We start from the raw sequence: 15,215 nt of genomic DNA on the forward strand, positions 1-15,215 counted from the left end.
AGAGAGAGAGAGAGAGAGAGAGAGAGAGAGAGAGAGAGAGAGAGAAAAGAATTTTTAAAAAGTAGAAAGGAGTTCTACTTTGTATCCCCAAGTGTTCAAGCCTTATACCTTTCTCGAAAAGGATTCTTTTTATTTGTGTTTGATCCATCAGTGTTTCTGGCTGAGAGATAAGGGACAATAGAGCTGAGTGAGCCTACTCTTTCCATAGCCATGAACTTTCACCACTGAACAATGCCTCCTTAGATCACAGGGACAGCAGATATGTAGGTGTTGTTAGTAGGAAAAAAAATATTTGCTATCTAAAATAGAAACAAAATTGTTAATGTATCTAGAGAGAACTTGTTCTGTGTAATCATAAAAACTAAACTCTCATACAATACTGCTTCTCTTATAGAAGGTTAAGTTCCCTAACCTGGTGTTGTATGATGTTTCAATTAATAATAATAAAAAAATTCTTGACTCTTTGCAGCATCTAGGAATTGAGTTTGATCTTCTACATAAGGCCAAGCAATAATGTTTAAGCAAATGTAGAAGTAGGAAGCAAATAGAAAGCTCAAAAAAAAAAACCCTCAAATTCATATAATCTCAAAATTGTAAGAGAAATTATATACCTCACTCATTCATTACAGGCTGTATACCAAACATCTATTGCTTGACCATTTCCTGGGATATCATGGTCTTACAAGGTCACATTTCTGATTTTACATCTCTAAATTCTGAAATTTTCTTACTGATAAAAGAGATGTTTTTATATTTTTGAGCAAACCTCCCCCATCCCCAACAAATATATATGGATATATTATGTGGGAACATCTTTCAAACTCTAATTGTATATATATCATTTGTTTCCTTACTAACAACCACTAACTATTTACAAATGATTTTGGGATTGTCCTATATTTGAGAACAGGAATATATTACTATCATATTCACCCATGAGACTATAAATTTTCAGAGGTTAAATAATATATTCAATGTCATGGAGCTATATTTTTCTTTATTTTATTTTATTTTTTTAATTAGGTATTTATTTCATTTACATTTCCAATACTATCCCAAAAGTCCCCCACACGCTCCCCCACCCACTCCCACTTCTTGGCCCTGGCGTTCCCCTGTACTAAGGCAGATAAAGTTTGCACAAACAATGGGCCTCTCTTTCCACTGATGGCGACTAGGCCATCTTCTGATACATATGCAGCTAGAGACAAGAGCTCTGGGGAGTACTGGGTAGTTCATATTGTTGTTCCACCTATAGGGTGCAGATCCCTTTAGCTCCTTGGTTACTTTCTCTAGCTCCTCCATTGGGGGCGCTGTGTTCCATCCAATAGCTGACTGTGAGCATCCACTTTTGTGTTTGCTAGGCCCTGGTATAGTCTCACAAGAGACAGCTATATCTGGGTCCTTTCAGCAAAATCTTGCTAGTGTATACAATGGTGTCAGAGTTTGGAAGCTGATTATGGGATGGATCCCCAGATATGGCAGTCTTTAGATGGTCCATCCTTTCATCTCAGCTCCAAACTGTGTCTCTGTAACTCCTTCCATGGGTGTTTTTTTTCCAATTCTAAGAAGGGGCAAAGTGTCCACACTTTGGTCTTCGTTCTTCTTGAGTTTCACGTGTTTAGCAAATCCTCGAAGATATTTTTCTTTTTTTTTTTTAAGAAAAAGGAAAAGGAACATGAACTTATGTCGTCTGACCCTAGGACTTAAACACTTCATTGATTCTAAGATCAAACTGCATTTAATAGATAATGTTTCTATGAATTATATAGGGTACCAAGTTATAAACTAACTGATAACAACAGACTGTTACAAGAATCAACAGCATGGTGCTAAGGGAAGATAGAAAAGACCAGCTAATAATTGTGCCTGTTCAGATTGAAAGGGGTAGATCTGAAAACATAGATATCATTGATGCTAAAATATTATATCAGTGTTGTCCCATCTATTTTAAGAACAGAGTATTCTGTCTCCTGTATGAACTCTTCTTTCAGTACCCAGCCCCCAGCTTCCCTAACAGCTCTTGAGATGTGCTAAATCCTTATCGCTACTGAGCATGCCCTTATTATCTATCTTGCAAATAATTCCATAGATTCTCAGGTGGCACTGTACCTTCCATTAGGAGTTTATACATGCTATAAACCCCTCAAGATTTTTCTGTTATATGGATTTAAGTCTATTAAATTAATAAAATATGCCATTTAACTTCTCCCTGAGCCTCTCTCTCTCTTCCTCTCTGTCTCCCTCTCTCTCTCTCTCTTTTTGTGTGTGTGTATGTGTGTATGTGTGTGTGTGTGTGTGTGTGTTTTGTTTGTTTTGGTAGTATTTGAATTTGAACCTAAGGCTTCATTCTTGAGAGAAAGGCTCTCTAAAACTGAGCGATAACCACAGCTCTTTTATAGATTTAAAAGAAAAAATAATCTTTGCAGATTATTTCAGATCCCTGCATCTCTTAGATCACTTCACAGAGTAGGGAGTAACATGAATGCTTAGCCAAAGATATGCCTCTAAATAACAGGAGAAATAACAGGATACATTAACAAAAGGAATGTTGGGTGAGCCATAGCTTGACTCTTTGGCCTCATTGTGGAATTTGTGGAACATCTCTTAGTGTGCAGCAACCCAGCCATCTGAGATGAAGAATGAGAGTGTGCACGTGTGTTTTCTGTGGTTCCTCCATGTTTCTTTGTACTTTCTCTCTCCTTTCCCATCCCTTTCCTTGTATTTCAGTATCCTATGGCATATTTAGGTTATGCATGACTCATAGAATAACTTGGTTGTTTATAGAGTGAACATGTTGACTCCTTCTTGAGTATCTTAGGCACTGACAATTTAAGATACAGGAATGTTTTGTCTCTGGGAAACTGTAGGTATATGATTCTACCCTATATTAATAATTTCCTTCTTTTAGATTTCTCTTTCTGATTTCCACTCATTTTAGGTCAGGTTCATATAGTAAACACTAAGGTATAATTATCTCCTTGAATATATGTTTTCATAGAATCCTAAAAAGTCCTTTGGTATGGGGATTATTGGTTATTCTTCTGCCAAGGAAACAAGTACAGAGAGATCAAAGTTACTCAGGGTCAAAATAGTAACGCACAGGATGTTTTCTGATTTTTCAACTTGTGTGTGAATCCATCCAGGATCTTCTTCCTCTTGACAGAATACATTAACACCATTGGCTAGCGTGGTGGTTTGAATATGCTTGGTCCAGGGAGTTCCACTATTAGGTGGCCTTGTTGGAGTGCATATGGCCCTCTTGGAGGAAATGCATCACTGAGGGGGTGGACAGTCAGCCTTCTCTTATTTGCCTTTGAAACAAGAGGTAGAACTCTCAGCTGCTTCAGTGTCATGCCTTTCTGGAAGCTGCCATGTTTCCCACCATGATGACAATGGAGTGAACCTCAGAATCAGTAAGCCAGTCTCAATTAAATGTTTTTCTTTAAAGGAGTTGCATTGGCCATGGTGTCTCTTTACAGCAGCAGAAACCCTCACTAAGACAGGTAGTATGTATATCTGGTTTACACCTTTAATCTCACACTTGCTGTGGCATTTACGGTATGATTCTTCAGGGAGGTTATTAGGTTTCACCCTGTTACAGCTCTTGCTCCCTAAGGCCTGAAAACTCTTCATCATTGGCTCTTTTGCATTTTACACAGTATCTTGTCCTGGTAAGCATAAATTTAACATTCATAAAGTAAAGTAATGGATGCCCTGAAGTGATGGACAAGGGCTGCGCCTTTCTATACTGAGTAGCCCAGTTCAGAGGTTGGCTCATCAATATTTTAGAAAGACTATTCAATGCTAATGAAAGTCTTCATAAAGTCAATGGAAATTAATAAGGCTTTGGAAAGTGTACCTTTCAGGGAGAAGGCCAATTGATTAGAATTTATTCTGCATTTGAGAGAAGGCAGTGAGAACATGAAAAGGAAGAATCTTTATGGATCCCCAAACCAACTGTGATCCCACAGAGTCCTCACCCTGCCATGGAAAACAATTACAAAACAATGCTGGGCTTCAGTTGCTGATACTATCTGGTTTCAGGTCAGGCTATAATCTCCGTTAGTTTAGAGCTGATTTGAAAGACAGATGTAAAAAGAATGAAATAGAGTTAGAGTCTTTTCTGCCAAGGACCAGTCAGCATGCTAGGAGCACCCGGAAGATAGTTTCCACTTGTATTTTGGGGTTGCTGATGTTACCGCCTTTAAGATGTGAGTAAATACCAGGAAAGTGCTAACTGCATGGATAACCTCTAAATGTCTTCTAGAGAAAACGAGGATAATAATAGAAGAATTATCACGGTTGTCATTATTATTGACACTGATCATTTTCAGTATGTCAGGCACAATTGGTAAAAACTTCACATGCATTAGCTGTTTGAAGCTATAGATATCTTGCAAAAAATATTCTTATTTTAAAACAGGGAGGCCAAAGTAGAAACTAACCAAAGGTACTCTGAAACCTTACACAGCAACTAATAATTAGGATTAGAATTCAGGCTGCCAAGCAACGCAGCCCAACATTGAAACCTAAATCAAGTCTCAAAATGCACGCTAAACTTTTGATTGGGTGATATATCCTGTAAATATGCAATAGACATCACTCAGTCTTGGGTTACAGGCTGTTGTTCAGGGGGAGAGTGTTTGCTTTGGTATGTGCAAGGCCCCAGTACTACACAGAAAATAAGGAATTCCGTTGGTTCTTTGAGACAATAACTCCTTTTATTTAGTTCCTCAAAACTAGATAGAGATTTTCACAGTGGCAATGATGAGAAGGTTGGGTCAGTAATTGCTAGAAGCAGTTTAGTACAGACTATCAGGTGTATGTGCCAGGCCACTAGGAAGAGCTAGGTCCTGTCTTTGAGGTAATAATAATAATAATAACAACAACAACATAATAATAATAATGATCGTAATCATGATATTTACTTAATAAATTATTATTTCACTTGGATTTCAATTGGAATTAGCTAAGAAGTGTTTGTTTATTTTTTTTATCTTTTCTTGAATTGATATATAAAAATTTGAACGCTATAAACAATTTCCCAGCCCATTGATCAAACTCAAAAGATCTGGAAAATGTAAAGAGATTTGGCTCAATACTTAAATGCCTGAAATCCCTTCTGTGGCCACAAGGAGGACAAGGGAATAATGGTGTTTACAAGAAGGAGGATGTAAAGAAACAGAGGAGATCGGGTGTGCTCAAGGGTGTGTGGCCATAGATAAAACATATTCTATTCATGCATCCAATTCTCAACAATAGAAGGTAAAACATCCCAGAGCAACCTAAGCATTCTCTGAGGCACACATTTGTACAAAGATGCTACGGTCCTCTTCATTTAAATCAAATTCATGTCTGAGTGATATTTAAAAGGAAAAAAAAAATTCTCTTTTATACTCCCAAAAGGAAAACTTACTCAAAATCGGTCTTTTTGCAGGATGGCTTTCTTAAATAAATAAACAGAAGAATGAATTATATGACTATAAATAAATCCCCTGACATATAATAAAGCAATGTTCGACTGTTTTATGGTGTCACTGGAAGAACCCCTGGATATATTTATAGTCATGTTAACAGTCACCTGTATTTTTCAGGACTTTTATTTCACTGTACATTATGAGAGTTTAGTCGGGTGAGGTTGGTGTTTGTTTTTCTCTTCCCAAACTGCCTACTGGAGCTGTGTAGAGATAGCAAGAAAGGATTTCTACTCTTTGTTTTTTTTTTTTTTTTTTTTTTTTGAAAAAGTGGGTTTCACTTAATGTCTTGGGTCTCACAGAATCAGGCTGTGCCAATGCTTTTCTGGTCTTTCTAAGTCTGCAATCACATTAGATGTGCCAGCAGTGGCGAACTTGACAGGTATCTCCTGCTGACAGCGAAGTGGCACGTCAGAGCCTATCCAAGTGAGAGGAGGCTTGTGCAGAGATAAAATGCACCGTGAGGGACGATGGACAAGGCAACTTCACATTAGGTTCCTGACGCCTGACACTTTAAGTAGAAGTAGGAGGCTTATTTTAGAAGCCAGCAGATTCCTTACATGGCTTGGAAGCTGAGGCAATGAACAAAGTAAGGTAAAGAATTAAGAGGAAATGCTCTCTTCTACTCTGGATGGTCTCTAAGAAGAGAAGAGAGGCAAAATTAAAAGGGCCAGGAGAAGAGTCTGGGATGACAAACTCTGGAGTTGCATGTACCTAAGAACCCCAGCTGTTGCCCCTGTGGATCCAGCTACAACAGGAGTTTACACACCTTGTTCTGTTCAGAAATGCAGGATTCTAAAGATTTCCATCTGGGTGTCATGAGGGGGATATACACATGGGAGCTAAGGTGGATTGTTCCCACGAAAATATTCTTCCTTAAGATCTGTGGGGAGAATAACAATTTCCAATCTATTTCTTTCCTTTTCTATCTTAAAAGTGGACCCCCATCTTCCGCTGTTTGATGTGCCGGAGATGCCAATTAAAAGAGCCCAGTAGAGGACAGAATGCAGGAGGGAAAAGAAGCACCCATGATGGGCAGTGATGATTATTTTTCTAGCTGTAGGAGGTGTTTAGAACACATCAACTTATCACCATAGATAAAATTCTTAAACTATGCTGGCCTAATATAAACTGTAATAGACTGTTAGAACGGGAGTTAGAAAAGACATATAAATAAGAAGGTGTTGACTAGAGGGAGGGATGTGAGACATATGGAAAAATTAACAGTGTATTATATTGGGAAGGGCTATGTAGTTTATCAGGATGGCAGTAGCTTAGCTCTTTGGAGTAGAAGAAGCAATATAAAGCAGCCTTGAATTTGTTATCCGATTAATCCTCTCCTCACTCAACTATGCTCACAAATGGAATCTCCCTCCCTGGAATCTACAACTGCTTCTTCTGACATTTTGTGAGTAGTCAATAAATAAGTTCTAAGGATACGACCTGGAATGAACAGTTCTAGCTGTAACGCACCAGCAGAGCTTGCAGGTCCCATTCTGAGTCAAGGGTTTATTTTCCCTCTATAACCAATTAGTTGGAATGTCCATCCAGGCACCCCTTGCTTCCTTGGGATGAAGTCCAACAGTCTCCTGTCTGTGCCAAGTTGGAAAAGGAGACCATGAGATGGATAAGTGTTGTGCATATCAACTCTGGAAGGCTTGTCTCTCGGAAATCAATGTCACTAAAGTCAGACAAATGGACCAGTGAAACTCATGGTGAGAGAGCTAATAGATTCGAAGCCTCGGTTGGCAATTGGCTCAGTGAGTTCATTTATTCAGCAAACATTTACTGAGATCCTGAAACAGAGGATACGATAGAGAGCTGGACAAAGGCTCTGCCATCAGAGAACCTACCTACCGTTTGCCTTCTAAGGATATAGCTCATGAACAGACGGAGTGACTTCTGAAAGCCAATAATGCTGGAAAAGAAACGAATTGGAACCACAGGGTAGAATAGCCACCAGAATGGCAATGCCTAACCTGCAGGAAAACGTTCTAAGGAAACAGCATGGCAAATGCACCCTGCTAATGTGAGTGAAGGAAGGGTTGTTCCGTGGCTACCAGTCTGTCCCTAGAGAAAAAAACCCGAGAAGGCTTGGGTTGGTAAATAGCTAGGTACATTCAACTGGTGGAAAGAAAGTCTAGGGAGCAGACAGAAGTGAGTCAAGAATGTCTAGTGGATGGAGCTGTCAGTACATCAGAAGCCTGGTCATCTAGATCCTTTTGAAGACTGTGTGACAGAGTTAGAGCAAGATCCAAGTGCAATGGGAATCCTCTGGGGAAATTAAATCAAGAAGCAGCTGATAAGAATAAGAATTATCGTGAACTCTCAGGGGTAATGTCTAATATTTTGTTCCTTTTTTTGCAATGAGCAAAATTATATGTAACAGGTACTATATGTACTATATGTAAGCATTTTATTCTATACGTGTGTGTGTGTGTGTGTGTGTGTGTAGTGTGTCTACCCTAATTTCCTTCAGAATCAAGGTGCATGATCCCGGCAGAGTCGCTGCTAGCAAGGCTCAGATAGAAAGGCCTTGCCTAGGAAGAATGCCCTTCTATTGTGTTTGTGTTCCCACTCAGTGGAGGTAGTAGAAATTGTGGATAGTGTCAATGTTTCCTGAAAGGGCTCTGGACCAGCCCCTCCTGGAGTTGCAGATTGCCTTGACAGGAGCTGCACACCCCACCCACCCCTGAACACCCCCTTTCCAAACCCCTCCCCTCTTACTCCTTGCCACCACTACTCCCTACTCCTGCACGCATCCCCTACCCAGATGTAACTACTACTTTCTGGTACCCAGCATCAGTGAGAATCTACTCGCCTGAAACATTATCTTATGGGCAAGTCAGGGACAGACCAGCCACTCCTCTGCTTTGCACACTTCTTTACTGTGATTTAACTGGATCCTGAATTCCAAGAGTCCAGGGTGGGTGGAAGCCACATCTTAGGACAGACTGGTAGCCACGGAACCCTTCCTTCACTCTGAAGAGTCCCTGAGCCACTCAACCCATATATACCTTTCCTTCCGAGAGCGATGACACGGATTCTATCATCTATCCACTGACCTAGCAGTGGTGTCCATTGGCTCTTGTTCAGTCTCAGCGGAGATGCGCGCCGGAGAGTGGACGCCCTAAGTGCAGCAAGAACAGCCGGCGCCTACCACAGGCAGTCCGGTGTGCTTGCAGACTCAGGGTTTATTTTGGTTTAGGGACACTTGGGCTGTCGGTGTATTCCTGCCAAAAGCTTCACTGGCGCCTTGGTCGCCGAGTTGGGGTTTAGGGATCTTAGGAGAGGAACGGGAAGGGAGATCCCCGGGGCCTTGAGCAGAGGAGGGCTGTGGGTCTCCTGGGCGCACGCACAGCGGGGTGGAACCGAGGGAGAGCAAAAGGAGAGCTCTGGCTGGTGCCCGGGTGTGTACGAGCAGCCGCGAGCTAGCGTACACTTGAATGGGGAGGGCCGGGATTCCTGGAGGCTCCACCCCTCCCTCCTCCAGAGCCAGCCAGTCCCTCGGCAGAGCATACCGGCTGTACTGATTTGCTCTCCGGAGTGCGTTATTTGCATATGACTTGCCCATTTGTGAATTTGACTCCCCAACTCCTTGCTTCACTTCACCTGTGCCTCCCCAGTTGCGCGCACTTTGCGGGTACCGGCTCTCCTCTCGGCCACCTCCGTCACCCGCGAGCCACCTCCTCTAGCGCTCTCCCTGATTGCGCCTAATCCTGCTCCTCTCCACCTTCTGCTACGTTGGTCTGGGTGGCTAGCTCAGTGCTGTTTCTTTTCCTCTGGCCCTTCTTGATCCCTTTCTCTGGCTACTGCTGCTGGCTGCTTTTCAATCTATTGGGAACTCAGGACTTAAGGCGGCTGCACCGTGGCGCTCATCCAGGACACTCAGGGTTAACAGCCTCCGCGCCCTTCCACAGAGACTCCCGGGAGCAGAACTCTTCCACCTGCAGCCCCCTTTTGCCTGGCAGTTCTGCATTGCATCGCTTGGAAGTCGAAACAAGAAAGAAAGAAAGAAAGAAAAAAAATGTCCAAACTCCTTGGATGTTGGGATAAACTAGCGTGAATTTACTTGGTTTTTTCCTGCTTTGTCTTCTCTCTCCGTTTCCACCTTTCCCCAGTGGCTTTCCAGAGTATGCAGCTAACACATCGGACTTGAGGTACCAAGAGAGCAGGAAGAAACCTCGCGGGTCCTTCCCTGAAATGTGTGACAAGCCAGGGCTTTCCAGGTCTGCTGTACCTGGGTCGACTCTTGCATCCTAAATTTCTCTTCCAGGAAAAGGCAGGGGGAAAAGCTTTGCCTTATCTTTTTTTAATCTTCAGTTTCCTTTTGTAGTTTCTTTTTTTTCTTTTTCTTGTCTTTCTTTTCCTTTTTTTTTAACCGATTCACCATTTCCCCGAAAGCTTTTATTGCTTCCCCCATCCCCAAATTGAACAACTCTTCCTCCTGCTATGATGGGCCCCTGGGCATCATGAACTTCATTATTGCTCACTGGCTGGAATTTAAACTGCCCATCTGTAGTGGTCCAGTGCGTTGACCATGCACCTGAGAATCCACCCAAGACGGAGCCCTCCTCGCCGGCCGGCCTGGACGCTTGGGATCTGGTCCCTCTTCTGGGGATGTATCGTCAGCTCTGTGTGGAGTTCTTCTAATGTAGCCTCCTCCTCTTCTTCCTCTCCGGGATCTCACTCTCAGCAGGAACACCATTTCCACGGCAGCAAGCACCACTCTGTGCCTATTTCTATCTATCGCTCCCCTGTTTCCCTTCGAGGAGGGCACGGTGGGTCTCTCTGCTCTTTATCTTTTACTGGGTCATTGCAAATCTTTAACCCACTGTCTTTCAGGTAGATTCCAGGATGGGAATAGCAGAAAAATTCAATTTAAAATTACGAGATGGCTTGCATGTGCATAAGGGGGAAATTGTCACTTTCTCTTAAAGGAAAATGCTGCTTGCTCTCAGCCATTCACTTTCCAATAAAAGGCTCTCCCCTCCTTGGCACTCTTGTTCATGGCAGGGCAAACACACTTTCTACCCTTTGCCACCTTCTCCTCCCCCAACCTACTGATGGCAGGCAGCTGAAACAACTCCTAATGATGCTACAATTTGGGAAGTTGATCATTCACCTTATGTTAATTCACCGGTCCTTTCTCTGGTCTTGTGGTCCTTTCTCTGGTCTTGTTTCGGGGTTGGTTGTGAAGAAATAGCTGACAGCAAGTCCTTTGGGCATCAGCCTGAAGTTGATGAAACTGCTATAAAGTTACCTATGTGATAAAGATCTAGGGAGAACAACTGAGTCAAAGAAGGCAGAAAACATAGCTAACAACCAGTGGATGCTATTTTTCATTTGGTTAGCTTTTTATTTTCCTGTATGTAGGCTGGAAAGAGTAGCTATGCCCTACCAAACACACATCTAATACTGCTATTAGTGAGGAAGCAATATGTCAGATAAGGCTAAACCACTTTTAATTTAGCCCTGTAAATCATAGCAGCTTTGACTCACCATGTATGCAAATGATGTTTCAATTAAAGTCAGCATGAATGGTCAGTTCACACAAGTCATGTATAATATATTTTTGCTTCAAACAATCTTCTTTGCATCATAGCTATTGGAGGAAGAGAGACCTGTGGTTCATAAACATATACTCAACTCTGAGCAGGCTCCCTCAAAAAAGGCTGATGTCTACAGCCAAGGCAGGAGCTTGCTGTAGTAAATCGGCCCAAGAAGTGTTTACTATGCACTCCACTTTGATGAGGAGGGGAACAGGAGAGTGCCTGAGCAGCCCTCCAGTGAGCTGTGCTGTGAACCTCTCTAGGGGCCCTGTCATGACTTGTATTTTGAGGCAGGCAGGCTCCATTAGGAAAGTAATTCTTTCCACTGGTTCCTAGCTAGGGGCTCCTGCTCCAAGCTGTCTGTCGTTTTAAGTGGAAACACATTGAGAGAATGCCAGCGCATGCCGGTTCTTTCTCTCTTTTCAAATCCCATGTGGTGGAATTGTCAAGTAGTTGAGAGCCTGTAAGGCTTGGTAGAAGGCTCTCCTGTGACTGAGAGAATGCCCGAATGCTTCCTTGTAACCTGGTTGCTGTTATGTGACTTCTGTTGGGTCTGCTATAGACTCTCTTTAAAACAAAACAAAACAAAACAAATAAAACCACAAAAGACCAGGCAAGAGCTACACACACACACACACACACACACACACACACACACACTCACAGAGGGAGAGGGGAGAGGGAGGAGGAGGGGGAGGGGAGGAGAAGGGGGGAGGGAGGGAGAGAGAGAGAGAGAGAAGAGAGAGAGAGAGAATTTCATTAAGATGGAAACTTAACTCCTAAGGAAGAGACAGACTGGGATGGTGGTTGAAATGAGGGAAGCCAGACAGACTATTACTAATAGCCATAATTAAGCACAGAAACGCTGAGCGATAATTAGCTAAATTTTGCTAATTAGTGTAAATGATCACCAGGGAGATGAAGATTATGCATTAGTTAGAGGTTAGAGGCTAGCAGGGTCTTGCTATTTCTTTTTGTTGTTGTTCAAGACGTAAACAGTTAAAAGCAGTACTAATAGTGATGGAATTTGCAGAGCAGAGTACTTGAGGAGTTTATACATCCACCACTCCCTTCCAAAAGGGGCGACTCATACACAGGTTAATTTTTTCCCCCTTACCTCATCTATGCAAAGATCGCTGCTTCAGTTTTCTCTAACCCCTTTGACAGGTTTTCATTGTGATTTCTCATTACCTGGCAACTGATAAGATTCAGGGGGATGGATAAGAAGAGAATACAGACATAGCCAGAGACTCCTCACAAACCTTTCACATCCAACTGAACTGCAGGGTGCACCAAACCCCAGGGGCTGCCATGGCGAAGATAAGAAAGCTTCTGTATTCTAACTCTTGCGTGTCCTCTTTTCGGAAGTCCCCATCCCACTGATTTGGGACTTGGGGACTGAATATATTGATACTAAGTAGGTGGCCTCCATATTTAATTCATGTTTTTAAGCTTAAAATCAAGGGAAGTAGCAATTAACAGTAAATCCCAACCTTGGCTCTCTTCCTGAATCCCAGCTGTGAGCAACCTATAGCATCACTTACTAAAACAACCCCGAGACTCCCCAGAGCTTTCCAGTAATATTCACCTCCCATTCATATTTGAAATACACTGGCTTTCTTCTAGTTCAAGGCCAAGTTTAGGTCAGCATTGTTTTTATAAGTATGTCTTATGTGCAGGTCTTAGGGGGCATAGACCCATGCAACTGGGGTAGTTGTCATGAATAGTTTGGCTAAGGCTCCCTCCCTTTTTTTTTTTTTGTCTTTCATTCTGGCTTAAAAATAAAGCTAAAGCCTTGAATTCAAGAACCTTCTTTTGACTCAAGAAAGATTCTTAAAACAAACAAACAAGCAAAGCTCCCTATTTTTAATGCTTTGCCTAACTTCCCAAATCCTCCAAGCTCCTGCTGATCAGTAGCCATCCCCTTGACCCACCACCCTGCCCTGTGGTGGGATTCTCACTAAGACAGTTGGAGAAGACAGAAATCCTCAGAACAGCTGGGAGTTTTCACTTATGCTCTTATCCTTGCTTGGAGGTGATCTTTAAAATATTGATTATGCTATAGATTTGTGTGAAGTCTGTATTCCAGGGCAGCCTGGGTGATGCTGAGATCATCTGTAAAATTGGAAGAGAAGATTAATGAGGTACTGGGGTACCCCCAAATAGTCTTGGCGCTAGGGCTCCAAGATGGAATGAGCCCTTTTAAAAACTGAAATCTAATATCCTTCTTCTTTCTCAATCTCTTCTTTGAGGTTCTCCACCCCCTTTTCATGTATTCCTCTACCCAGTAGTCACTCAGAGAACAGTGTTTATGGGCCAGGCTTTGGTCTGTCTACAAGACACAATATAAGTTAATAAAACATTGGTGTGTTCAGCTTGAGTATGATTCCGTAACTATGTTGATCCCTGTGAAAGACAGGTGCTTCATTGTACAAACTGTGGAGGAAGGTAGGGCCAAATCATTTCATATGAAATCTAAGTGTCCTTTATAAAATTCATATTTTCATTCTCCCGTGACTCAAAATACCCCTCCACCTTGAGTTTTTTTCCATCTTATGCTTGGTTTCCACAATTTAAATAGCAGTTGTGAAAGTGCTGGGTGGTTTAGCTGGGCAAAGCATGGAAATAGGTACAGTGTACTGGTTTTCATCCCATTAATTTTCTTTTCCAAACCGTCTTAAGCAGATGTGGTAGTGGCCTCACTGGTGACACAGGAACCAGGGAGTCTTGAATGACACTCTGCCACTTAGCCTATAAAGTTTGCCCAGCATTAGGCTCGCTCTGGGCTCCTCTGCTGAGCACATTATGGCGCTGTGCAGCTGCTCTCTAACCACTTTCTTTCTGCCTTCCTTCTTGAGATCGGGAACACTGAATAATTCAGAGTGTTGGTTGACAGATAAAACGATAAGATTTATACGTCGTTGGCCTTGGTGATGAATTAATTAAATTGGTTTCTCCTCTATCCTCAGCATGCATTGTTTTCTGTCTGTAAAATGTGCTGGTAAGTGGTGGGCTTGGAGATTCGCCTGCTCTTGAAAGATGGTAGGGGAAGATTATAATATCGGAGGATAAATCTTTTCAGGACTGCTAATGTTATTGCCGCCGCCACCAGATAGGGTAGAGGTGGGGGGGGGGCGGGGAACTGCCCTGTTACATGCAGAAGAGATGAGGAATGCTTAACAATTGCCTTCAGGGCTGGCTGAGAAGAAAAGACTATTTCTAACTACTAGTTCAGAGAATCCAGTAGTGAGAACTTTACTCCTCGATATCAAAATTTCAGAGGTACCATATTCTATTCTGTAGTTTAGAGCTGATTTATCAGGATTTCAGAAACTTTACATCTCTGGGACCCTGGATAGCCTTGGAGAGACACACATCTCTGAAGGTAACTCATGAGCTTCCCTCCCATATTTGTTTCCTTCTAGCTCAGCTCTGAAGGCTAAGGGTTGAAGATCAGCATGTAAGCAGGCTTAGTCTCTGGGGAGCTGTCTCTGTGCTTTGCATATGGTCATTTCCCTACTGAGTTGCCATCTTGTCTTTTCTCTTTTCTCTGTGTGCATCATCACAGGCGTAATTGCTTTCCCTCAACCCCCTTCTCTAAAGACTCATTCAGCTACATTAGGTCCACCCAACAACTCTGTTGTATTTTTGCCATCTCTTTACAGGCCCTAACTCCAAATGGCAGCATTGTGAGTTCCTGTTGAGTGGAGCTTCCATATACCCATTTTGTGGACACAGTGTAATTTTGACATCTCCAGGGTGGGGACTAGTCATCACTATACCTGTACTGTGTGTTCAGTGAATTCAGAATAGACAAGTAAACCCTAGGTGACAATGACAGCAATTTACCAAATTCTAGGATGGTGCCTCGAAAAGAAAAGTCCTATTTACATAAATGGCGAAAACAAAGACAGCAGGTTTACTCAACTTCTGTTTGCCTTCTTGGCTGAGCTTCTGGGCCTGAGTCCAGACGCTGATGTGCATAGGACTAACTCTGTCTGACTGCAGACACAGGCTCTGTGCATAGTCTAATGTGAACATTCCAAGGCTTTCTCAGCCAGACCTGTTGCCCTTCCAAGCTACATCCTCAGACCTCTCCTCACTGACTTCTTTAAGGCCTATGGTTAATTTCTTGCCACCCTCCCAACACACACACGCAAACACACACACACACACACACACACACACA

At 42.5% G+C, this 15,215-nt stretch overlaps 1 protein-coding gene across 38 annotated transcripts in view; it reads left to right on the plus strand.

Moving 5' to 3' along the window:
* Positions 1 to 15,215, plus strand: part of Nrxn3 (neurexin 3) — a 1,604,379-nt gene that overhangs the window by 1,075,061 nt on the left and 514,103 nt on the right. For 3 of the 38 annotated variants that reach the window (XM_021179716.2, XM_021179719.2, XM_029484668.1), the window contains exon 1: positions 9,071 to 10,255. The exons of 32 other annotated variants lie outside the window; for them this stretch is intronic. In XM_021179716.2, coding sequence (XP_021035375.1) covers positions 10,015 to 10,255 — 241 coding nt within the window. In that variant the 5' untranslated portion in view covers positions 9,071 to 10,014. Of the gene's footprint in view, positions 1 to 9,068; positions 10,256 to 15,215 lie in introns of those variants that run through there. 3 more of the 38 variants (XM_021179718.2, XM_021179717.2, XM_021179714.2) reach the window with 2 other exon arrangements.

The sequence above is a fragment of the Mus caroli genome, chromosome 12 (genome assembly GCF_900094665.2).
Source record: "Mus caroli chromosome 12, CAROLI_EIJ_v1.1, whole genome shotgun sequence".
Classification (NCBI taxonomy): domain Eukaryota; kingdom Metazoa; phylum Chordata; class Mammalia; order Rodentia; family Muridae; genus Mus; species Mus caroli.